This window comes from Sciurus carolinensis, chromosome 1 (assembly GCF_902686445.1).
Source record: "Sciurus carolinensis chromosome 1, mSciCar1.2, whole genome shotgun sequence".
Taxonomy (NCBI): domain Eukaryota; kingdom Metazoa; phylum Chordata; class Mammalia; order Rodentia; family Sciuridae; genus Sciurus; species Sciurus carolinensis.
This window is the reverse complement of record NC_062213.1, coordinates 145256924-145283585: the sequence shown is the minus strand read 5'-3', so window position 1 is coordinate 145283585 and position 26662 is coordinate 145256924. Positions and strand designations below refer to the sequence as shown.

The 26662-nt window shown below is 33.7% G+C and overlaps 1 protein-coding gene across 1 annotated transcript in view; it reads right to left on the bottom strand.

The window, feature by feature from the left end:
- Pigk (phosphatidylinositol glycan anchor biosynthesis class K) overlaps window positions 1-26662 on the bottom strand; it is a 125742-nt gene that overhangs the window by 30114 nt on the left and 68966 nt on the right. Inside the window, 1 exon segment of the mRNA XM_047517230.1 lies at window positions 13128-13212. Within this exon segment, the coding sequence (XP_047373186.1) occupies window positions 13128-13212 (85 nt within the window).

The following is a 26662-nucleotide window of genomic DNA, read 5'->3' as shown; positions in this document are numbered from 1 at the left end:
GAATTTCATAATTGCTTGCTCTATTTCTGTAAGGTACGTCATTGGGATTTTAATTGGAATTGCATTGAATCTGTATAGCACTTTAGGTAGTATGGCCATTTTGACAATATTAATTCTTCCTATCCAAGAACATGGGAGATCTTTCCATCTTCTGAGGTTTTCTTTAATTTCTTTCTTTAGTGTTCTGTAGTTCTCATTGTAGAGGTCTTTCACCTCTTTTGTGAGATTGATTCCCAAGTATTTTATTTTTTTCGATGCTATTGTGAATGGGGTAGTCTTCCTAATTTCTCTTTCTGAAGATTCATCACTTCTATATAAAAATGCATTGGATTTATGAGCATTGATCTTCTAACCTGCTATTTTACTGAATTCACTCATGAGATCTAAAAGTTTTCTGGTGGAATTTCTGGTTCCTCTAAATATACAATCATATCATCAGCAAATAGGGATAGTTTGAGTTCTTCTTCTCCTGTTCGTATCCCTTTAATTTCTTTGGTTTGTCTAATTGCTCTGGCTAGATATGAATAGAAGTGGTGAAGAGGGCATCCCTGCCTTGTTCCAGTTTTTAGGGGGAATGCTTTCATTTTTTCACCATTTAGAATGATATTAGCCATGGGCTTAGCATAGATGGCCTTTACAATGTTAAGGAATGTTCCCACTATCCCTATTTTTCTAGTGTTTTGAGCATGAAGGGGTGCTGTATTTTATCAAATGCTTTTCTGCATCTATTGCAATAATCATGTGATTTTGACTTTAAGTCTATTAATATGGTGAATTACATTTATTGATTTCCTGATGTTGAACCAACCTTGCATCCCTGGGATGAAACCCACTTGATCGTGGTGCACTATCTTTTTAATATATTTTTGTATGCCATTTGCTAAAATTTGTTGAGAATTTTTGCGTCGATATTCATTAAGGATATTGGTCTGAAATTTTCTTTCCTCGATGTGTCTCTGTCTGGTTTAGGTATCAGGTGATATTGGCTTCATAGAACGAGTTTGGGAGGGTTCCCTCCTCTTCTATTTTCTGGAATACTTTGAGAAGTATTGGAATGAGCTCTTCTTTAAAGGTTTGTAGAACTCGGCTGAGAACCCATCTGGTCCCGAACTTTTCTTTGTTGGTAGGCTTTTGATGATGTCTTCTATTTCATTACTTGAAATTGGTCTATTTAAATTGTGTATGTCCTCCTCGTTCAGTTTAGGCAATTCATATGTCTCTAGAAACCTGTTGATGTCTTCGAAATTTTCTATTTTGTTGGAGTATAGATTTTCAAAATAGCTTCTAATTATGTTTTGTATTTCAGTTGTGTCTGTTGTGATATTTCCTTGTTCATTCCGAATTTTAGTGATTTGGGTTTTCTCTCGTCTTCTCTTTGTTAGTGTGGCTAAAGGTTTATCAATTTTGTTTATTTTTTCGAAGAACCAACTATTTATTTTGTCAATTTTTTGTATTGTTTCTTTTGTTTCAATTTGTTGATTTCAGCTCTGAGTTTAACTATTTCCTGTCTTCTACTACTTTTGGTGTTGGTCTGTTCTTCTTTTTCTAGGGCTTTGAGCTGTAGTGTTAGGTCGTTTATTTGTTGAGTTTTACTTCTTTTATTAAATGCGCTCCATGAAATAAGTTTTCCTCTAAGTACTGCTTTCATAGTGTCCCAGAGATTTTGATATGATGTTTCTTTGTTCTCATTTACCTCTAAGAATTTTTTAATTTCCTTCCTAATATCTTCTGTTATCCATTCATCACATAATAGCATATCGTTCAATCTCCAGGTGTTGGAGTAGTTTCTGTTTTCTACTCTTTCATTTATTTCTAACTTCAATCCATTATGATCTGATAGAATACAAGGTAGTGTCTCTATCTTCTTGTATTTGCTGACGTTAGCTTTGTGGCATAATATATGGTGGATTTTAGAGAAGGATCCATGTGCTGCTGAGAAGAAAGTGTATTCGCTCTTGGTTGGATGGTATATTCTATAAATGTCTGTTAAGTCTAATTATTGATTGTGTTATTGAGATCTATGGTTTCTTTGTTCAATTTTTGTTTGGAAGATCTGTCCAGTGGTGAGAGAGGCGTGTTAAAATCACCTAGTATTATTGTGTTATGGTCTATTTGGTTTCTAAAATTGAGAAGGATTGTTTGACATACATGGATGAGCCACTGTTTGGGGCATAGATGTTTATGATTGTTATATCTTGCTGATTTATGTTCCCTTAAGCAGTATGAAATGTCCTTCTTTATCCCTTCTGACTAACTTTGGCTTGAAGTCCACATTATCTGAAATGAGATGGATACTCCAGCTTTTTGCTGAGTCCATGTGCATGGTATGTTTTTTCCCCATCCTTTCACCTTTAGTCTATGGGTATCTCTTTCTATGAGGTGAGTCTCTTGCAGGCAACATATTGTTGGATCTTTCTTTTTAATCCAATCTGCCAGTTTTTTTTGATTGATGAATCAGGTCATTAACATTCAGGGTTATTATTGAGATATGATTTGTATTCCTGGTCATTTGGTTCATTTTTTAAATTTTATTTATTTATTTTTTTGACATGACTTGGTTCCTCCTTTATTTGACAGTTCCTTTAGGATAATTCCTCCCTTTGTTGATTTGCTTCTTTGTTTTTATCTCTTCCTCATGGAATATTTTCTGAGAATGTTCTGTAATGCTGGCTTTCTTTTTGTAAATTCTTTTAGCTTTTGTTTATCATGGAATGATTTTATTTCATCGTCAAATTTGAAGGTAAGTTTTTCTGGGTATAAGATTCTTGGTTGGCATCCATTTTCTTTGAGAGCTTGAAAAATGTTGTTCCAGGCTCTTCTAGCTTTTAGGATCTGGATTGAAAAATCTGCTGATATCCGTATTGGTTTCCCCCTGAATGTAATTTGGTTCTTTTCTCTCACAGCCTTTAAAATTCTGTCTTTATTTTGTATGTTAGGTATTTTCATAATAATGTGCCTTGGTGTGGGTCTGTTGTAATTTTGTGTATTTGGAGTCCTATAAGCCTCTTGAACTTGATTTTCCATTTCATTCTTCAGATTTGGGAAATTTTCTGTTATTATTTCATTGAATAGATTGTTCATTCCTTTGGTTTGTTTCTCTAAGCCTTCCTCAATCCCAATAATTCTCAAATTTCACCTTTTCATGATATCCCATAGTTCTTGGAGATTCTGTTCATGATTTCTTACCATCTTCTCTGTTTGTTCAACTTTGTTTTCAAGGTTAAATATTTTGTCTTCAATATCTAAGGTTCTGTCTTCCAGGTGTTCTATCCTATTGGTTATGCTTTCTATGGAGTTTTTAATTTGGTTTATTGTTTCCTTCATTTCAAGTATTTCTGTTTGTTTTTTTTTCAATATCTCTAACTCTTTATTGAAATGATCTTTTGCTTCCTGTATTTGCTCTTTTAACTGTTGATTGGTGCGATCATTCAATGCCTGCATTTGCTCTTCCATCTCATCATTCAATGCCTGCATTTGCTCTTTCATCTCATCGTTTGCTTCCCTGATCATTTTAATTATGTACATTCTGAACTCCCTTTCTGTCATTTCTTTTGCCGTGCTATTGTTGGATTTTATTTATGTAACATCTAGATTTGTTTGGGACATGTTCTTCCCTTGTTTTCTCATATTGTTCAGGAATGAGTGGATCATTAAGATATTGCAGATTTCCTCTATTGACTTATAATGTCCCTGAAGATTGCTAGTATATCCCCTCTTATCCTTCAGTAGCCTGAAGTCTTGGAGGAAGTTGATAATGCAGTGCTCCACAAGGAAGCTGCCTCTCTAGGGGTGGTGACCCTCAGGTGGGGTATATTCCCTGATAGTGCGCAGAGGTGCCTCCACTTGTTGACCAATGGTCATCCAAAAGGGAAACTAGGCTGCGGGCTAGTACCTGTGTCTCTGGTTTTACCATCCTTGTGGGAAAACCTCACCCGGCAGGGAAGACTCACCCAGTGGGGAGGTCTCGCTGGTCAGTTCCCCTCCTAGAGGTTCCCCTCATCTACAACTACCGCCTGGGTTGGACTGCCTTCCTCTACAACGTTCCCAGGGGCTCGGACCCTCCTCCTGGGCCTGGGAGCCTCACCCTTCACAGATGAGTCTCCTTAGGTTGCCTCTCCTCAGAGAATCTGCCCGCAGTCCTGGAAATTTCGCTCCGCCCCTAATCATGTCTCCGTGCGGCTCTTCCACCAAGAAGTCGCCTAGGTCCTGGGACCCTGCTCTGCACCTAATCGCCTGGCTATGCAGTCCCTCCTCTGAGTCGCCACCTGGAGCCCCGTACAATAGCTCCGAGTCCCAGAGACCCGCCACACACTTCTTCCTCCGGACAGCCGCCCAGTGTTCCGACGCAGTCACTAGGAGTTCAAGCAACTCACTTCCCGTCTCCTCCTCCCGCCAACTGCCCGCCAACCGCCCGTAGCCCTCGGCAGTCACTCCAAGTCCAAGTGACCCACCCTATTCCTCCTCCTCCTTGGGGTAGTACCCTGGGTGTTCAGGAGCGGTCGCTCCAAGACCAAGCGACCCACCACGCTCCTCCCCCGGGCAGGCCACCTGTGTTCAGGAGCGGTCGCTTTGAGTCCAAACAACTCACCACTCACCTCCTCCTCTGAGCAGCCACCCGGAGCTCTGATGCAGTCACTCCTAGACCAAGCGACCCACCATGTTCCTCCTCTTCCTCCGGGCAGCCCCCCGGTGTTCAGAAGCGGTCGCTCTGAGTCTAAACAGCTCGCCACACAGCTCCTCCTCTGGCAACTGCCTGTAGCTCTGGTGTAGTCCCTCCAAGTCCACGCGACCCGCCTCGCTCCTCCTCTTCCTCCGGGCAGTGCCCCGGTGTTCAGAAGCGATCGCTCTGAGTCCAAACAGCTCGCCACGCAGCTCCTCCTCAGGCAGCTGCCCGGAGCCCCAGTGGTTGCTCCGAGTCCAAGCGCTGTGCTGAGCAGCCACCTCTACGATGTTCCCAGTTGTCTGTGTTTACCGCTCCAGCGGGGGGAGGGGCGTCTTGCCAGGCAGCTTTACTTCACAAAATTCCCTGCGTTCCAGGACTACTGCCCCATCCGGGATGCCTCCCCAACGGGAGAGACTCACCCGGCAGCTTTGAGTTGGTCCCAAGTCTCTCACTATCTCCTCTTTTGAATCCTGCATCCTGGAGCAACATGAAATGCAGCCACCCTGTAGTCCACCATCTTGAAAACCCCCATGGGACTTAAGTATTAAACTGAGGTCCTGTAAATTTCAAATGTGTTTTTTCTTTTTCCATTTTTTTTTTTTTTAACAGTGTTGGGGGTTGAACCCAGGGCCTTGTACTTTCTAAGCAATCACTCTATCACTGAGCTATAACCACAGTCCTGTACATTGTTTTATATTTGTATTGGACTAGTATCTTTAGTGAAAATTCTTCAATCTTCTGCCTAATAGAAGTTCGAAAGTCAGTGCTCTGAGGGCTAAATAGGAAAAGGACGCAGGAATTCCATTTTGGACCCAACTTTTGAGATGCCTAGTATCTCCCTTTTAGAGTTCTGCAATATAAACTGCCTTGTTCTTACAGGGTTCCTCTATGCTAAACTGGTTACCATATGTCCAACTATTTTTCTTCTTCCAAATTCTGTTGCCTCTCTCATTTGCTAATTCTTTCCTCTTCCATTTTCTTTGTCTTTTGGAGTTTTCACATTTTAGTATTGTATCTTTCATTTTAGGTTCTTCAGGAAGCAAAAGAATAAATGTGTTCAATTGGTAATGTTTAACTTAATAAACATACTTACAAATCTGGGTACAAACAAATTATACTCAGTACCAATTTACACTCCCCTGCAGCAGTACTAATGATTTAATCATTATGAATACTACCTTTCATACCCTTGCTAATCTAAAAGGAATTTTTTGTTATTTTTTTAAAATTTGTTTTTAGTTGTTGATGGACCTTTATTTTATTTATTTGTTTTTATGTGGTCCTAAGAATGGAACCCAGTGCCTCACACATGCTAGGCAAGCACTCTACCACTTAGCTTCACCCCTGCCCTGTTGTTTAATTTTTAAGGTACTTTCTGATTTAAATGAACAATTCTTAGGTCATAACGAACATCAACACATTTTTATGGATTATTTAGTCATTTGTATTTCAATTATTTTTTAACACAAGGATCCTGCTCTGTTGCTCAGGCTGGTCTCGAAATCATGAGCCAAATGATCCTCCTACCTTCACCTTTCCAAGTAGCTGGAACTAAAAGTGGGCAACCACATGCTTGACTTTGAATTTCATTTTTAAAACATGTCTCTAAGTTCTTCACTCCTTTCTTTTTTTTTTTTTTTTTTTTTTTTTGGTCAATCAGTAAAAGTTCTTTATATATGTATAAAAAGATGCTAAATCATTGTGGGAAATATTTGTCCACTTTGATATCTACCTTTTTTTGGATGTATAGAAATTTTACATTTTTACAAAAATCAGATATATCAATTTTCCCTTGTGGTTCTTGCTTAGAATGTCCTTAACCATAAATATTTGCCAGCAATCTTTCCTAATTATTTTGATATTTTTCATTTTTTATTAATCTATAATCCAGATAAAATTTACTTTTCCCATGTGTTATGAAGCAAGAAACTAGTATCCCTCCACCTACGAAGAGTTAATAATTGTCTCGGCTTCATTTATTGAATAATCCTTTAATCTCCCATTGAACTGTACCTTCACTTTCATAATTTATATAATCCATATACATATTAGGGTTTCTAGGTCATCTAGGTAATATATCTATTCTGATCATATGTATTCTGCTTCTAAGATCTACCAAAATTTCTTACATTAGTGTCACTTTCAATATCTAAAACATACTGACCTAAACCTTTAATATCTGCTAGGGGTAACCAAAATTCATTCCTAATACAAAATAAAATAAATAAAAAGACATGCCTAACTAAAAAGGCTAAAGAAAAAGTATTATAATAATAGCTAAATTATATATATTGATTCATTACTTCTTCATTTCTTTGTATCCAAAGAAAGTTAAAGCAACATCTGTATTTGAAACTTACATTAGCAACACATATACATAAAATATATACTAATGACATACAGATTTCTCTTTTCAAAAGACTTTTGTGTCTTCATTATTTTTAAATCACTAGTTTATAATTCAATAAACTTCGCCTGGCACTAATCAATTTTTATGCTTATAAATTAATTGAAATGAATCTATTAATTGCACAAAAAATGTTATTTGACCCATCAGCAAGTGATTCTGTTACAAAGAATAAAATACCAACTTCCCATAAAAATCCCATATTAGATTCATAAATTTTAAATCTTAATTAAAAAAAGTGGTTTCATTTTCAAATTAATTCATCTGAAAAGTAATGTAAAGTTTACTTAAATGGAAATCATCTGCTTCTCTCTATCTATCTCAATACAGTACTATGTGTTCCTTCCTAGAGATCAGTTTTCAAGAAAAAAATAATCACCTTTAAAGAGAATTACCAACATAAGCATGCAAGATTTACCAAATCACTTTCTTCGAATGCATTTTTGTTTGCTATTTCTTTGTAATATTGTAAGATGTAATAAGTTTAATAAATTCTCAAAAGAATTTGTTGTACTTTCATATATGGTAAGGCCCCTTACATCAATAATAGCAATTTATACTTCCTATGATGTGTGCCTTTGTATTTTACTGCAGAACCACTAGACTGCCTAAATTGTTAATATAATGAATGCTACGATTTGCATACCTTCTCAGAAATGTTTAATGAATACTACCATTGTTGGGTATGAAAGGAATCTGAGTATCACAAACAGGTTTACTGACAAGCACTTTGGTGACCTTTAGAGATCCCTTAACTCTTTTATCAGTCAGTCTGAAAGAAACCTACATTCAACATCACTGTTTACCATATTTATTAAAAGTGTAGTATAGATCAGACACTCCATCTAATTAACTTTTCAACAAAAAAAAAAAACTAGGAAAATTCACCAGCACTTGGGAAGGATTTATATCACATTGGCTTATAACACTGGAAAGAAGGAAACATGGAGCAAAGAAGAAAAGTGAAAAAAATCAGAAGACAGAAAAGTCAGTAAAAGAATGATAGCAAAGAGGTATTCTCTCCTATCACCTACTCTGTTCTCTTGCTCTAACTTTACCAGAGTTATGCAACCATGTACAGAAAATTATATGTAGAATATTAATATGTGTTGTGCACACTATCTCAGTGGTTATCAGAAGGGATAAATGCCAATCCAAAAGCCATAATATAAGAGTATATATTTCAGTGGAAAGACCACTGAATCTCTTAGTGTTATGAGTCCATGTCAACTATATCCCATTACCTAAGTTCTGATTCCATCATCCTAGGAAGGAGAAACCCTCAGAGTGACTTTACTTAGAAGGGACTTGTTTAAATTTTCTGCATCTAAGTGAAAAGGAGGAGGGGAAAGAGCATTAGTTGGTAAGAAAATAAATCCAATTATTAAAAAGAAAAACATATTTGGTTCTACGGAATTGCAACTTCTGAAATCATATGCACTATATCAACTATACTGAGAAGCATTCATTGTTTCCCAGTTTGTTGTAGTCACATATAACACTGTATTAAGATTCTTATATATTAGTACTTTCATTTATATACGAGAAGTATGGAATGGATTCTCATGAGTAGAACCACTGTTTCCAATGGTATAGTATATATAAAATGTGAAGAGATATTGCCAGATGGACTTCTAGAAAGACAGGAAAAGTTCACTTATCTAACAATAGGGTACACAAATAAGCACCTCTGTGAGGAATAGGTGGGCTTAGTTTTTAAAATGTCTTTAAGACACCATGACATATCATAAAATTCACCTTTTTAAAATGTACATTAAGTGGATTTAGAATAATCTCAAAGCCATGCAATAATCACTACTAAGTTTGGAACATTTTTATCATTTCAAAAAAGAAACCCTGAGCCATTAGAGGGAGTTCTCATTCCCCCACCTCATCTCAGAGCTAACCAATCATTCATCTACTTTCAGTTTTATAGATTTGGCTAGTCTAGATTAGCCAATGGAACTATATAAATGGGAGTTTTTTATGATTGACTTCTTTCACTTAACATAGTAAGTTGTAAGGTTCATCTAGGTCTAGCATGTTACTACTTCACATGCTCTATTGCTGATTAATATTCTGCTGTGTGAATATAATATATGTTTATTTATCTACTTAGCAGGTGATGAACTTTTAGGTTATTTCTACTTTTCAATGAATACAAATAATACTACAATGGATGTTTGTTTTTATTTGGTCACATACACACTTTTTATATTTCTTGGGTATATATCTATGTTGTAATCACTTGGTCATATAATTATTTAACCATTTGAGGAACTCCAAAATAAGTTCCAAACTATGATTAATTTTGCCAGTTTGATGAGCATTCCATAATTACACTGGATTTGTAATGTGTACTTCCTTATTGAGTTTGAAGCTCTTTTTTACATTCACTGTCAGACCTTTTTTTTTTTTTTCTAAATTACTTATCATCTCTTCTTTCTATTGAACTTTTAAAAAATTTAGTATCTTTTATAAACTTTCAAGAGTACTTTGCATATTATAAATATTAATCAATTTGCTGTTTTCTTCTCTGTAAAAATACCTGTCTTGATCCTAACATTTGTCTTTAACTTGATGGTTCCTTGACTCCTTTAAAATATTCCAATTTTATGGCATTAAACCCATCTTCTGGGTTTTTGTGTTCATTAAAAAATCCTTTCCTACGTCCACATTATTCAAGCTTGTAGCCCAAATGTTCTTCTAAGATTTTTATTTATTTTACAATAAATCTTTAACAAATAAAATTATCTTGTAAGCAGTATGGAATGAAATAGAGTTTTAGCTATTTTCCTGCTGAGATAAAATATAATCTTTACCATATATGAAATTTTCAAATATAATAAATTTTGTTCGGGATTCTATAGTGTCTTTTGAGTCATGTCAGGACAATTTGTTATTTACAATACCAGTTTTGTGGGCTTTACTTGGCATTTTAAAAAATATAAAGTGGAACAGGAAAAGAAATAGCACAATATATTTTATATAATGAGGCTAAATGTATCATGAATCTTTAATACACATACACATTCACATCAAGGGTCAAGATACATGTAAAATATATTTCTTACTGTGAATCAAATCAAGAAAGCTTCAAATCCACTCCTCCATTATGTTTCATTGATCCAACTGTCCATTCCTTATCTACACCATACTTATCTAATTATATTGTTTTCAGAAAATATTTTAATATCTAGTTAGCAAGTCCCTTCTCCCTTTATATATTTTGATTATTCTTGGACATTTGGTCTTCCTCATAAATCATATGGTCATTTTTTCTTACATTCAAAGAAAACTTGTTTCCATTATTATTAAAATTGCTAATTTGGGGGAATTTATGCTTTTATGATATTGTTTTTCCCTCACCACCACTGGGTATTTGGTACATCTTTATCTGCCAAAAACATGGTACATTTCCATGGTTAACTTGTTAAATTTAATTGTAATTATTTAATTTTTTTCATTGCTATAGCGAAACATTTTTATCATTTTCATTTCAGTGTATTTACTGTAAATACAAAGAAGTTGTTGATTTTATTTAGCTTCTATCCTGCAACCTCATCAGTTTCTCATATTAATTTTACTGTTTATAACTTGAGTCTCTTGGGTTACTCAGATGTATAATCAGTCATATTTCGTAGGACCACTAAAAAATGGTAAATAATTTGGCAGTACCAAATGGTAAATAGTGAGAACCTAACTAGTTCCCATTGTAAGACACAGTTTAAGTATCATACACAAGAAATGAATTAGTCAAAGACTAAAACTCATTCCTCTCTTCTATTTCTCAAGTTGCTCCTCCTATTATAGCTACCGTCCCTGTCCTCCCTCTTAGAAGCCTCCATTTCTTCTGCAGCTTCTAAATGGTGCTAGCAGTGAGAGTCCCTGGTTTTTCATACCTGCATAATACAGAAGAGACAAAGAGAGGCTGTCCTGGTCTTCAAAGTACATATCCAACCATTCAAATACATGTATACATGGCATAATACAAGATACTGAAAGGAATATCAATCAATCAAGAATGTCCAGAAAGATAATCAAACAGGGTATGCAAACAAATTTATTTCAAATAAAAAAAAGAAATGATTTATGTTCTAAAACACAAAGTATGATGCAAGATTTTGTCACAGAAACAGTCACGGATATAAACTACAATAATGCTATAACTTAGATATATTATAGATTAAGAAGTTTTTGTGAAATTAAATCTAATTATCACATTATTTTCTTAGGGAAAAGTTACTTTCAAATAATTCCTTATAAGTTACCTTTGGCAACATAACTCAAATATTTCTTTTGTTTGTTTATTTGCAGTACTGGGGACCAAACCCATGGTCTCCTGCATGCTAGGCTCACTTTACCACTGAGCCATGTCTCCAGTCCATAACTCATATATTTCTTAAAGACCACTTGAACAACTCACTGACAGTCCCTAAGTTACAGTACAGTCAAAAAAGGGAAATAAAAACAGGAATAAATGAAGAACTTGATATTAACAATAACCTTTCCTGACTACTCCTTGGGAACAGAAATTTGTTCAATAAAAATAAAAATAAAATTTAAAAATTCCTACCATATGAAATTTCACAAAGATTGAAATTTTATAAAATTCAGTACTACAGAATTTTAATTAGAATGTTTAGACTTCTGTCTTAAAATTAACAGCCTTTTATACTGGAATTTTAAAAAAACCTAAAATTTTCACCAGAGTCAAAATTCTTCATCTTTGAATTCACATAGTGTATGACTGTAAAACACAGATGTTATATAAACCAGGTAGTTTATTGGTTCATTCATGCTACAAAAATATTACTGACATTTCATCTGGTCAACCATCTTAAAGGTTAATTCTTGTTTCCTCTTCAGATTTTATTCTAGGTGAACTATTCTAGGCAGATTCTATTACCTATCTGAACAAACCACAAACTGTTTCACTGCTCACTCTTACTGTTAAGAACCATATTGACTTGCTGCCTGCTCTGCTGTTTAATTCATTTATGCTGAGAGTCAGGCATGAAGACAGAATTTTAAATTTGACATTTGCAGACTGTTAGGTCATTTAAGCTCTGACAACACTAGGGAATTCCTGACATATAAACTGGACATGATTACCAAGCACAGATGAGCTCCCCAAAGGGGCAAATTTCTGACCATTTTTTAAAATAATTTCTCAATAAATTTTTATATGGGTAAAAAGATCTATATAGCCAACATTTTAAAGTAAAAGTCCCTGTTTCTTTTAATAAACTCAAATTGCCATTTCTAATCAGCCCATATCAGTTAAATAAAATTTCTTTTGAATGAAGAAGACATATGAAAAGACTCATGATAATAATTAATATTCAAAAAATTCTAAGAAATTCTGACATGTAACAGGGCTTTTAATATTTCCTATCATCTGTAAGGATCTAAAAAATCTTCTAGGTATAAAGGTTATAATGCTAGTCAATAGATCAGTTAGAAGTATTAGATTCTGGCCCAGCAGGACAGAGGTTATATGCTGCCAAAATTATAGTACAAAGTCTAAGCTTAAATACTTAACAACACTGCCTTTTCTAAGATTATCATTATGTAGAAGGGATGAGAGAGTCATTACAATTGGAAATGAACAAATTGCCCACATGACATTCAGAATTATACTTTACAAGGAGCTGATAATGGAGGAGGGGGGAGGAAATAGGGCAAGATTGTTTTCTCTTTTTAGCTACTCCAAAAAATGATTATTTTTTCAGCTCTTTCTCCTCACTAACAAGTACTATAAACAATGGTTCAAATGAAAGTTTTCTGAAATTAAGTTTTGTTATTAAGCAATGACCAAAAGTTAATTCTGATTACCATGTATTTCACATAAGTAAGAATTCTAGTGTTACATAGCAAGTAGTCTTTTAATATTGTGAGACTTTTAACTGTAATAAGTGTAGCTGAAGGAGGGATAGATGGCCTAGAATGCCTTTCAGCTATAGCACAATGATTCTGAAGAAAACTAACAAAAGCAATTATTTTTCAGAGATTAAAAATCTTGTTTCTTTCAAAAGAATAAAATGGAAAGCAAACCTGGTGTATTATCTGAGCTACAGGAAGTTGTTCAGCGTATTTCAGAGGTTCCATTAGATCCTCATCCATCCTATCTTCCGTATAGCTGGAAAAAAGGAATTAAAAAACACAAAGCTAAGGCAAGTACTATTTTTAAATATGGAAAAATATGCCAAGTGTGAAATATATTACAATACATATATATAACATAAGTTTTTGGAATCATCAGTATGTATCAATAATCTTTGAAAACTACCCAACAGAAAATTTTCAATGACATGACCAAAAATGTATTCAAACTGCACTTAATTACTATAAAAAAGATTAGCTAACAGCACCTAAAATTCTCAGTTCCTGTCTTTCACTCTGAGTCCTGAAGATGTTTAAGAACTCTCTATTCATAGGAGGTAGTTTTTATCATAGCATTTAAAGACCTTCAAAACCTGGCTCCAACCTTATGCAAGCCTTGTCTTTAGCAACACCTTCTCTGTATACCAGTCTGTTGTTTTGGCCATATCCAACTCCTCTTCACTCCGCAGTAGGCCTTGTATCTTCAGAACTCTTACTTTTCCCACACTATTACATCTGTTACGACCAATCACCAATTCTTTTCTTTGCTTTTAATGAGCTAGATACACTGTTTTTATCTCCTAAAAGATAAAAAACATGTCTTGTTCTTCTTTGTATATCCAGGTTTGCCATATAATACTCAATGTTTGTTGAATGAATATATGAATAAAATGAAATAAAAACTGATTTTTCACTTTATATGAAAAATATTTCCTTTAAAGATCTACATTTAAAATGAGATGCAGGGCTGGGGTTGTAGTTCAGTGGTAGAGCACTTGCCTAGCACGTGTGAGGCACTGGGTTTGATCCTCAGTACCAGATAAAAACAAATAAATAAAATAAAGGCATTGGGTTCATCTACAACTAAAATAAATATTAAAAAAATAAAATGCAAATTGGCATAATGCAAATCTAATACAATATAAAATAGTAAAGGACAGGAATAAGAATGTTAAAAAGACTTCCTAAATAAAAAGAATCAGATAATTTTTTTTCAAAGTATTGCACTTTTTAGAAATAGAAACACTAAATTTCAAGATAATGAGAACTACACATATTTAAACTTCCTTTCTATTTTGTTCTGTGAATTACACATCAACTTATCAACTTAAAATTAGCATTTAAAAAATTAAACTTTGAATTTTCTTGAAAAATATGTGAAATAAGACTGGCCCAAATTTCAAGGGCTACAGTTAAGGAATCTGATAACTGTGGAGTCTCTCCCAAGAGAAAAGGCAGATATACAAATAAAGATAAAGTTTTATATAGGATTAAAGAACTTCAAGTGTCTCTTATCTAGATGAAAGTTTGTGTATATCTTGTAGGATTAGCAAAAAATAAGTAACAATTTTGGGAAAGTGAACATTCTTACTAATAATGAAAAATAAACTGTCTCAAAATACGTTTTACAGAAGAAGAAAGCAGAAAGGAAGTTTTCAGAGGCTAAGAGGAAGGGACAAGGACAGTTACTGTTTCATAATTAGAATTTTAATTTGCAAGATGAAAAAATTATAGAGATGGATAGCGATGATACATAATAATGTAAACATACTTAACACAGTGGACTGTGTAATACAAAATGGTTAAAATAGTAAATTTTATGTTATTTACCTATTATAAGCTGAATTATGTCCCTCCCCCCACATTCCTAAAGTCACATTTTAAAGCACTTACCTCCAGTAACTCAATACAACTACATTCATAGACTGGGTCTTCAAAGAGGTAATGAAGGTTAAATGGGGTCTTTGGGGTTAGCCCTAGTCAAAGATGAATAAGTGTCCTTGTAAGAAGAGGCAATTAAGACACAGAATAAAGGCCATGTGAAGGTAGCAGAGAGGAAAACAGTCATCAAGCCAAGAAGACAGTCCCCAAAAGAATCAATCCTGTGGACAGACAAATCTAGCCTCCAGACTTCAGCGAATACATTTGTTGTTTACACCACCCAGTCTGTGATACTTTATTACAACTGTTCTAGAAAATTCATACAGTGTGCTTTATCACAGACACACAGTCACGAGCAAACAAAACCAAACCAAAAACTAACCAAACATTGTTTTAAAACATTCCACAATGTACATTTCAAAAGTCTGTCCACGTTTTCATGTACAAAAAAAACACATGACAGTCACAAAAGAAAAAAATAAATAGGACACCATCAAATTCAAAAACCTTGGTGTTTCAAAGAACACAATCAAGAGGGCGAAACACACCTACAGAACGTGAGAAAATTTTTGCACATTATCTGAAAGACACTTATCAAAATATATAAGTATTACATTCAGGAATAAAAGATATATCACTCATTAAAAGTTTTCTTTCCCCAAAAAAGGGCATTCTTAAGTAAAACTGACATCTTTCTGTGTCGGTTTCTTTTTCGCTGTGCTCTAGAGTGACAAGAATACAGTGAAATCCCAGTTTGATGCCATCATCCTCACTCCTGAGAAGACACAAGCAGTTTCAGTAACTGCTGAAAAACAGATCACTAATAATAATTCCAAAAGTACAGAGAAATATGAAAAAGTCTCTCTCCTTTGGCTATTGCAAAAAATCTAAAATAACAATGTAGAAGATGGAATACATTTTACTCATAAAATATTTCCTTTCACTATAAAAGAGATTTCTTTAGATACACAAAAGTATTTGAAATTTGGCAATTTGCTTTGAGTAACTATTTTAAATGTCAAGAAACTGTTAAGAAAAATTCCAAAATGCTACTTCATTTTATTTACACACACACACACACACACACACACACACACACACAAAATATGTATTTGTTTTTGGCTAAATCTCTTGCAAGTAAGTTGCAGATATCATGACAGTTCACATCTAAATATTTCAAACATTGAACAACCAAGAAAATGTTTGAGATTTTTCTTTCTAAATGCAATGTTTTTTCAAAGTCACACATATGCAATTCACAAATGATCTTGAGTATCACTAAGGACACATGATTTTTTAAAATTTAACGTTTCACAATCAACCAAAAATTGTTCGTTTTGAATGTCTTAAAAACGTTGTCTGTTGTTTTCTTGCACTATATGTTGTGGTCAAGAGGTGTGATGCCAGCTTGATGTTCTTTCTATTTATTTTAACCTTTAATGTATTTTAAATTTTTACTACTTTTTAAATATTACTTGCTATTTTTTACTTGAAGACTCAGACAGCCTTTTTCTTCCTTTTTATTTTGAGGTCTACTACTAGGATATATTTTGAGTTGGTTTATTCTAGATCAATTCTCCCAGGTACACAGGAGACAGGAGTCCTTTCAATATAGAAATTCAGTATTCTATTTCTAAAATGTTTTTTATTAGATTTTTAAGTACTACTTCTGTTCATTTTTTATTTGTTTTTATAGCTCAAGCATTGAACTAAATATAATGGAGCCTCTCTATCATTTTTTCTCTGATCCTTTTTAATCTCTCCTATTTCAGTGTCACTTTCTTGACTCTTTCATTTCTATTCTCTGTGTTCCTTACTGAATTTTTGGTAATATCTATCTTCCCTTGGGTACCTTATAATTTAGTTTTCATTTCTAAGATGATTTTTGTCAATTTAGAAAGTTGAGTCAGTTCCTATTTCACATATCCTCCTGTTGTTTGTCCATTTCTACTGTGATTTTTTAAATATCTGACTCTTGGTGCCCTTTTATATTACAATAGCTTATTAGTACAGGTTATTCATGTTCAAGTATTGCCTTTCAGTTTTCCTTTGTTTTGCAGTTTTCCTTTGACATGTTTTTGTTTTCATTTTTTGTGTCTGTATATACATATCACTTACAAATAAGGCTTGATCTTAATTTTCTATTTTATTCTTATAATAATTTCATACAGATGCTGGTTTCTTTTCCTGTTAAGGATTATATACATTGGCTCTTTCAGGATTAGTAATGGCAATTTATCTTGTGATGGGGGAAGACAGAAGAGAAGTTGGCTTATTTGGTTTCTCAGTTCAATAGCACCCTCTTCTGTGGCTGTACTGAAGTGTAGTTTCTTTAATAAATGGCACTTTTTTGTGTGGTGGTGGTGGATGGAACAGAATTAGTATTTAAATAGTACCTTATTTCCATAAAGCCTTTATCTTCAGTTGTTTTCTTCTTTCCCTTCACCTCTTATATTCCAAGAGGCACCCCTGCCCCTGCAGTGCCCTTTTCAAGATGTCTTCCAGTCTCCCAGAACTAGTATTCTCCCTGAGACTGCCACCTAAAGTCACCCATACTTTCTGATCCATGCTTATAGTATAATTCAGATAAAGAAAACTGCAAATGTTAATTTCAATTTACATGTGGCTGTCATCCCAAGGAAACATATTTTTTTTTCTTGAAGTCACATCTCTTTCTTAAAGTCATCCTAGTATTCCTTTTTATTTAATTAACATTTGAGGTCTTTTAAGGAACCTTCCTAAAAGGTCCATTATCTCTTTCTATGGTCATTCACTAAGAAGGTCTATTTAAATAATTCAATAGGGAAGTAATTTCTGCATGGAAAAAGTCATGTAATCCTAATTTTACTTAATATTTTCCAAAGAGTTTTTGTAGAAGACGATAGATGAAATTTGTTTATTCTATGAAAACTTTTGAATCCATTACAGTAATGCTACCATCTCAAATGAAAATGCAATTCAAATTAAATCCAAATCCTCTTCATAAATAAAAGACAGCTGGCGAATTACAAAGCTTCTGAAATTAGTGTTTGCAATCCCCTTTTGTGTCCTTTTTCTTTTTTAGAGATGCCCAGTGCCCTCAAAACTCTTTCTCTTCTGTGCTATCCAAGTACTGAAATAACACTGTAAAATTATTTATAGTGCCCATTCATAAGGTCATCTCTGACTCAGAAACAGTAAAGTTTTTATTCTATAATACCATATTGAGATCAGATTATTCATGTATAAAATGACAAAGCTTATAGAAGGTTAAAGGCCAAAGCATCTTTCCAAACACAGCAAATAAACCCAACAAAAGAACAGGAAAACAAAGACATTAAGCTATGTTAGATAAAACTAAAAATAAAAATCAATAAATAATTCAAAATATATCTAGAGTAATCAAAAATCATCAGAAGAAATTTCCTAAACATACCAAAAATAAGAATCCAACCCAGCACTTAGCATAACCTCTTAAATGATAGCTCAAAAGAATTACTTGAATCTAAAAGTATACAAAAGAGAAACTAATTTCTTCGTACTAAACTAAATTAATTTCTTTTAACCAGGCACAGAAAGATGTTCATTCCTAAACTGCATTTGTAAAATTTTTCAAGTAGTCATATAGTTGACAATACTTGATGTGCAAGATAAAACTGACAAATCTGGGGTTCTAACATTCCTAAAAATTTAAAGACAGTAAGCGTGAAAAGAACTCTAGTCTGCTGGTCAATGGAGGAAAGCACAAAATGCTATTAGAACTCCAGAAAAGTCCCAAGGGTCACTGAAGACTTTGTGTGTGTGTGTGTGTGTGTGTGTGTGTGTGTGTGTGTGTAGATTATGGCAATGAGAAAACAATCTAATGTATCATTATCCCCTATGAAATAAAATTATCCCTCCCAAACTCCCTGCATCACCATTCCTTCCAATTATCAAACTAAAATCTTAGAAGATATGAAAATATGACCTTGATTATAACCTGCTCTAAAGAGCAAAAGGAAGATGGTAAGCCAGGCAGAGGAGATGTAATATGAGGTAGAGTTCAAGAAGTTAACTTCTAAAACAATTAAGATTACACTAATTTATGATCCGACTGTTGAAATGTATTTTATTTACTGTCAGCTAGCAATATAGTACAGAGTACCTCCAAACTAAATCAGTAAGGTGATATAATAAAATCCCAGAAATCCAAGCTTTAGTTCTCATTCAAGGGACTTTAGAAGTAACCTCCTGTCTGGTACAAGTAGAAGACAGCTTCCAAAAGTCACACAACATGCCTAATTGTACACATAAGGAACCATCTTTGGAGCATAACTGTTATCAGTGAAGAGGGTGGGAGGAAGGTATTGGGGAAAAAATACTGCCAAAATTATGAGCATTTACCCTGTACTTTATGCTACTAAATCTATTAGGTGTTATATATGTATTGTTCTAGTTATTTTATTTTTGCTTTCACATACATATCTATGTATACATGAAAATACACAGAATTGTTTCATTAATAATTATATTATGTATAATTACTTGTTTTGTCATTCAATTACATGAGTCAAATATGTCACTTGCTTTTGTATGTTTCATGAGCTAAAAATGGCTTTTCCATGTTTAAATAATTGAAAAATAAGTCAAAAAGATTAACATTTCATGACAAGTAAAAACTGTATCAAATTCAAATTCAGGGTTACACTACAAAGAAAAGTTGTTACTCTACAACACATCTGGTCTTGGTTTTGACCACCAATACAATGTGTGTCCAACAAAGGCTAAATTATTTACTATCTGGTCCTACATAGAAAGTTTTCCAACCTCTGTGCTAGAATAATTGTGTAGAAGGGAATTTGCTGGGTCACATATTATGCACATTTTAACTTTTGCTAGAAACAATGAAATCATTATCCAAAAAGGATGTATCAATTTATACTGCCACCAAAAATGTATAATAAGAGTATATTATTTAAATTTCCATTTCCCCACTGAAAACATCTTTAGATGGTCACTGGACATGAGTCTTTTCTCCATTACAAATGTGTATTTTTTGCTTATTTTTCTGTTGGGTTTGTCTTTTAACTTAATCAATGTGCAGTTATTTACATAATCTGTACCAAAATTTTCTGGCATACATGTTGCAAATCATTTCATCCAGACTTTCTCTTCTCTTTTAACTTGTTTGTTTGTTTGTTTGTTTGGCTACATACATTTTAATTTTGTTTCAGCAAATATCAACAATTTTTTATTAGCTGTATTTTGGGTTAGCTGACTATTCTTCCTCAATCCAAAGTTATTCACCAGCATTGATGCTTTCCTTTTTACATATGAATCTTTAATCCATTTGTATTTTGTTTTCACATACAGTGTAAAAGGGAAATCTAATTTTATTTTTTTCTGTATGGCAAACCAATTGCTTCAACATGAATTTTTTTAACTTATCTTTTCGCCAATTTTTATAAAAAAATATATCTATCATATATTGTTATGATGGATCTTTGGGGAGCTTTATAATCTGTTACCTATTTAATGAACTAATCTGAATCAATATTACATTCTTTGAATCACTATGGCTTTAAAAGACAAAGTCTTAGTATTAGAGTAAATGCCTTTCCCACCACAAGTGCCTTTACTCCTTAATCAGTCAAATGGCCTTAGCTATCCTTGCTCCTATACTAGTCCATGTGAATTTGAGAGCTAGCTTGTAAGGTTCCACAAAAAAAAAAAAAAAAAAATCCTTTAAGGAACAGAATTTGGTAAAGGTTAAGGGTGCATTTTTGAAGTCAGACAGCTAGCACTTTCACTTTTTCATTACGTAACAAGATACAAAGTTTTCTGCATCTGTGGTCATCTGTAAAATGACTATGTAACCCACAGCTGTTCTGAGAATTAAATAAGTTTTTAAATTTAAGCTTTCAGAATAGTACTAGGCTTTTATTAAACACTGAAAATTTAATCCAGGTTACATTACATTTACAAAGTATTTACAAAATTATGTGAAAATTCTTCTAATCTCTGAATATGGTCTGCCTCTCCATTTAAGTATTCCTTTATGTTCTATAATTTTATAATTATCTCAATAAAGATGAACAGCTTTAAAGATAAATACCCAGGGGATTATAGCTGTGTTGCATATGTTTTCCAATAAATATGATACATATAATATGCATATCTATATACAATGTATACATTTAATTTCTGAACATGCATTTCAAGCAATCTTTTTTAAATATTTTTTAAGTTGTAGATGAACATCATACCTTTATTTTATTTATTTTACATTGTGCTGACCGAACTTAGTGCTTCCCACATGCAAGGCAAGCATTCTACCACTGAGCCACGCCCCAGCCCTCAAGCAATCTTTTATGCTATTAATTTTAACAATTACTTTGAGATCAGAAAAAAAAAAAAAATGTTCCTTAAGAGTCCAACACTTTACAGGTATGAAGACTTGCCTTTTTGGCCTACTATGCAACAATATTTGTAAACACTTGATCTTTTTTTTTTTTTCCAAGCAATATAACTATCTTTATTTGCAGAAGATATAATATTATGATGTCAAACCACCACTCCAGAGAATTCAGCGATAAAACTAAAGAATTCAGTTAAGTAACTCTTTATGCAATAACATACAAAATAAATAGCCTTTGCATAAACAAACAATAAGTGGGGAACATAATGGCATTGAAAACATTATTTATGATAGTAAATACTTGATCTTGAGAAGAATATTTATTCTCTAATATTTGAATCTATCAAATCAAGCTTATCTATTGTGTTGCTCATATTGTCAGTGTTAAAACTTATGAAGGGATCTTTTGTCAATTTCTGGTAATATGATACTAAAATCTTCCACTATAATGGTGAATTCATCACCTCTTTTTTCTAAGTGTACAAACTTGTTTACAATATTCTGTGGCCATGTTACTAATTACAAATTTGTATGCTTTTCTCCCTGATGAGATAAACCTTTTACTATTAGTTTTCCTCCTTATGCTTGATGATGCTCTTGAGTCTATTTTGCCTAATATTAAAATACTTATATAACTCTCTTTTGGGTAGTAGCTGCCTAGTAATCTTTCTATTTTCAGTTATTTAATATCATTACATTTTCTGTCTCATTCCATTTATTTTTAATCCTACTTTGACCTCTATTTTAACTGTTACTGTTTAAATTTATTGTGATCCATAACATAATTTTAATTATTTCTGCCTTCTTACTTTGTATTTTTATTTTGTCCTGCTTTTTCTATATTTTATCTACATTCCTTTGCTGCCTTCTCATTGAATTTTCTTAATTCCACTTTTTTCTCCTATATGGTCACTAATCTTATTTCCTCTATTTCTATTCAATTTGTGGTTACTCTCAAAATGTCAACTGTGTCTTTACCTCATTGTCTAATGCTATTAGAATGTATAACCCTTTTCCCAAAACAACACAAAAAAACTCAAAATAATTTAAAACTAATCACTTCCTCTTCTTACATAATACAATGACTACATATATTTAATATTTTGACTTATACCCAAAATAATTATCATCATTGTCATTATTATCATCACAATTATAAAAAAAAATACTCAGTTTTTCCTTGAATTTACTCACATTTTATCAATTTGTTTAGCTCAGCATTCTTACTTGCAGTCAGATCTCCCTTCTGGCTTATTTTCCTTCTTAAAGAAGTACTTCTTTTAGGTATTCTGATAAAAAACATTCTTTTGTATGTTTTGGAATGTCATTTGTTCATTCTTTAATTGTACTTTAGTTGGGTAATACATTCTAAGCTAATAGTATTTTTTCTCAGTACTTTATTGATATACTCTAGTATCTTTTGGTTTCCATTCTTGCCATTAAGGTGTTTGATATCAACATAGTGGTTATCCCATTGTGGATACAGTCAGTCTTCTGTATCTGTGGGATTCACATTTTCAGATTCAACCAACCAAAGATCAAAAAGTATTTGGAAAAAAATCATACTGAACATGTACAGACTTTTTCTTCCTTCTTATTCCCTAACCATACAGTATAACAAGTATTTAGACAGGATTTGCATTATATTAGATATAATAAGTAATCTGGAGGTAATTTAAAGTACATAGGAAGTTATGTATGAGTTATATGAAAATATTACACCATTTTGAGCATATGCTGATTTTAGTATGGGGTGGTGGTGTGGTAGATCCTAGAAAATAGTGAGGGTCTTTGGCTACTTTTTAAATCCCTTGGTTTGAGGGGAGGGGTTCTAGACTTTTAGTATGAAGGGTGAACTCCTAAATATTCTGCTTGGATTTGGTGAACTACCTTTAAAATGCAAAAGTATAAACCATTATCTCTTTGACTAACACCTTTTACTGATTCTATATTTTCACTCTCCTTTGGAACACTAATTAGTCAATAGTTTCCAATACTACCTTCATGCCCCATAAACTATCTTTCGAACTTTCCATGTCTTTGTCTATTTTTCACATTGGGTACATCTCTTCAGATTTAACTTCTATTTCCCTTCCATTGTGCTTAATCTTACAAAAATGGTTGGAATCTTTACTCCTTCCTACATCTACCTATGCCTTCTGTGATGTGACTTTGTAGCTCTTTCCAACAAAAGCTATAGTCTATTTCTCTGGCTGTTGAATTAGGGTTGGCTTTGTGATTCCCTCTGCACAACAGGATGCAGCAAAAATAACAGTACAGTTTGAAATCTAGACCTCAAAAGGTCTTGCAAACTTTTGAGTCTCTGCCATGTGAACTTGCTGAAGCTAAACTCCTAAAGGATGAGAGACCACAAGGAAACTGAGTCAACATCAAAAGCCCCAGAAATGTGGATGTCAGAAACCATCCACACAACCCAGAGAAGACTATGAGTTTTTAAAAAAACAATACAATCTAGAAGAATCACACTTCTGAGCCGACCCTAAATTGTTGGCCCTCAGAATCATAAGCTAAACAGATGGTAGTGTTTAGAAACATTAAGTTTTGGGGCTGAGGCTGTATCTCAGTAGCAGAGCACTTGCCTTGCACAGGTAAGGCACTGGGTTTGAACCTCAGTACCATATGTAAAATAAAGGCATGCTGTCCATCTATAACTACAAAAAAAGTTTTTAAAGACATTAAGTTTTCAAACAGCGTGTTATGTGTCAATACCTAGAGAACATAGCTACTTAGCCTATTAATATTTTAATTTTAATAACTATAGTTTTCAAATAGGATTTTGGTCTTTTCAAAGGGCCTGATCATTTTTTAATCATCTTGTAATCCTTCTGAATTTCCTCATTTACTTCTTTCATTTTTAAAAATAACTTAAATAGTCCTTTCATATTTTGTAGTTGAAATTCAAATATTAATGTCTTTGTAGGTTGATTCTTCTAAATTGTGGTAGGTGAAATTCTGGGTGGTCTTCAGGGTACTCATCCCCTGGTATTCATGCCCTACAATCTGCTCTCCATAAGGATGGGTGGGATTGTGACAATGATAGATTTCATTCCAATAATAAGGTTATATATTTTATGACAAAAGTGAAGGAATTTTGCAAATTTAACTAGGGACCCAAATCAGTTCATAATGAGTTAATCAGAAGCAGACTGTCTTAGGCAGGCTTGACCTAAACTGGTGATTGATTCATTAAAAGGAACTGGGCCCTTTCTAAAGTCAGTGAAACTCAAAGTGAGAGAGATTCTACTTCTGGCCTTGAAAGAAGAAAACAATTGTACAGGAAACTGCTTATGGAAGGCAGCCTAATGGAATTAAGAAATGTTCTTGACTGAAACTTGGGAAGAAAATAGGAATTTCAACCATCTATGTGCAAAGAACTGAATGTTATCAACAATAAGTAAACATGGAAGAGGGATGTCAAGCCTCAGGTGAGATCATAACATTGGCTACCATTTCATTTCTGCCAGCAACACTCTGGACAAAAGGCCTGGCTAACCCAGACTTCTGAACTACAGATACTGTGAGATAATAATGGGTGCTGTTTTACACTAAGTTTATAGTAATTTATTGTACAGCAATAGAAAACTAATACACTTGTGGTAGCTTGCCTTCTCAAAATTGTTTGCAATGTAAGATTATAAACAATATTTGACTAACCTTAATCTGTGAGGTTCTGAGAAACCATGATTGAAGGCAATTCCTCCAAACAAATTTGAATTACCTCTGTCTTGCCTTGGCTAGTTATCAACCTAATATCACATCTATTGAGTTTCTTAAGCCAAGAAGGAAATTACAACCCTAAACCACATAAGAATATGATTTTGGTTACATATTTTCAGAGAAACCCTTTTCTTTTCCCATCTGTAGCTAAAGCACATCAGAGAAATTTCCATGTTTTTTTCTTCCTCTAAAGGCTGTTAAGAGTTTTGTCCTACTCCCTAATTTGATTGAATTTAGCCTTGGAAGTTAATGGTTTTATGCAAATGTCTTAAGCCCAACTTATCCACCATACTATCTATTCTAACTCAAAACTCTAGGTTTCTATCAGTGATTATTATCTTAGGTACCCATACCTTCCCTGTTCACTTAATTCTTAGTATTTAGCTCCTTAAGCATTGTTATCCAAGAAATTTCCCTATTGTTCGGCAAAGCTCCCTTAGAACTTCCTATTTAAAGCTCCTGTTCAGCAGTGGGTTCTTGCAAATAATTTCTGCTCATAAACAGGCTAACATCAAGATGAAGCACAGGGTCCCCTAAAAAGGCATGTTTGGATCAACATACAGTTGGACATATCATAGAATGGACCAAGAAGGAAATTATAACACTAACACACATAAAAGCCTCAAATCAGGAGACAGACCCCACAAAATGATATAGTCTCTCTTCCTTTAACAGTAAATCTAAAGTAACCTTGCAAAAACAGGCAGTCTGAGCTTTGCTGCCAAGGCATGTTTCGAAAAACCAATGACCAACACCTAGAAACATTGTAAGAAGGTAAGTAAGCCCTTGTAGCTTCTGATAGTCAGCTTTCCTGCTGTGACCAAATATTTAACAAGAACGATGTAGAAGAGGGAAAGTTAATTTTGGCTCATGGTTTCAGAGGTTCAGTCCATGTGTCAGCAAACTCCATAGCTCTGGGTCAGAAGTGAGGAAAAACATCACAGAGGAAGGTATAACGGAAGAACATGACAACCAGGAAGCAGAGATAGACCTCTGCTCACCAGGGACAAAATGTAACCCCAAGCCATGCCCCCAGTGACCTACTTCCTCCAGTCACTCCCTGCCTGCCTACAGTTACCAGCCAGTTAATCTAGATCCAGTGGATTGATCTACTAATTAGGTTACACCTCTCACAATCTAATCATTGCACCTCTGAATATTCTTGCATTGTCTCATACATCAGTTTTTTGGGGACACTTCATATCCTAACCATAACATAGTCCCTGACATGGAAATAGGGGGCCCCACCAACTCTAGTTCAATCTGGGAAAAAAAAGCAATACTATTCCAAAAATCAGTGTTGTTTTTCTCTACACACCTACTCTCTTGGCAGTTCAGTTCTGTATTTAAAAGCATATTTGTGCAATTTATAGATCATCTAGGTATTTTATAAGAAGTTTTCAGAAAAATCCAGTCAGCAACAATCCCAAAAGTGAAGTCGATTATTCTTTATTATTAATTCAAACCATCTATCTCATTTATATTAATTCCTTGTGGAAAAAGTAAAATATCACATCTTATCCTGAATTCTGAGTATTCTCTTATTGAGAACTGTTTCTTTTTAATGAAATTTCAAATTCAGAATGCCAAAGGCCTTAAGGTTAAGTTGTGTTTTTATATAAGGTAAGACTGGAATTTTTTGCATTCAGTGTTAACTCACAGGCAACTTTCAGGTACTTGTTACTACCAAAAGTTTCCTAATTTCTGCATA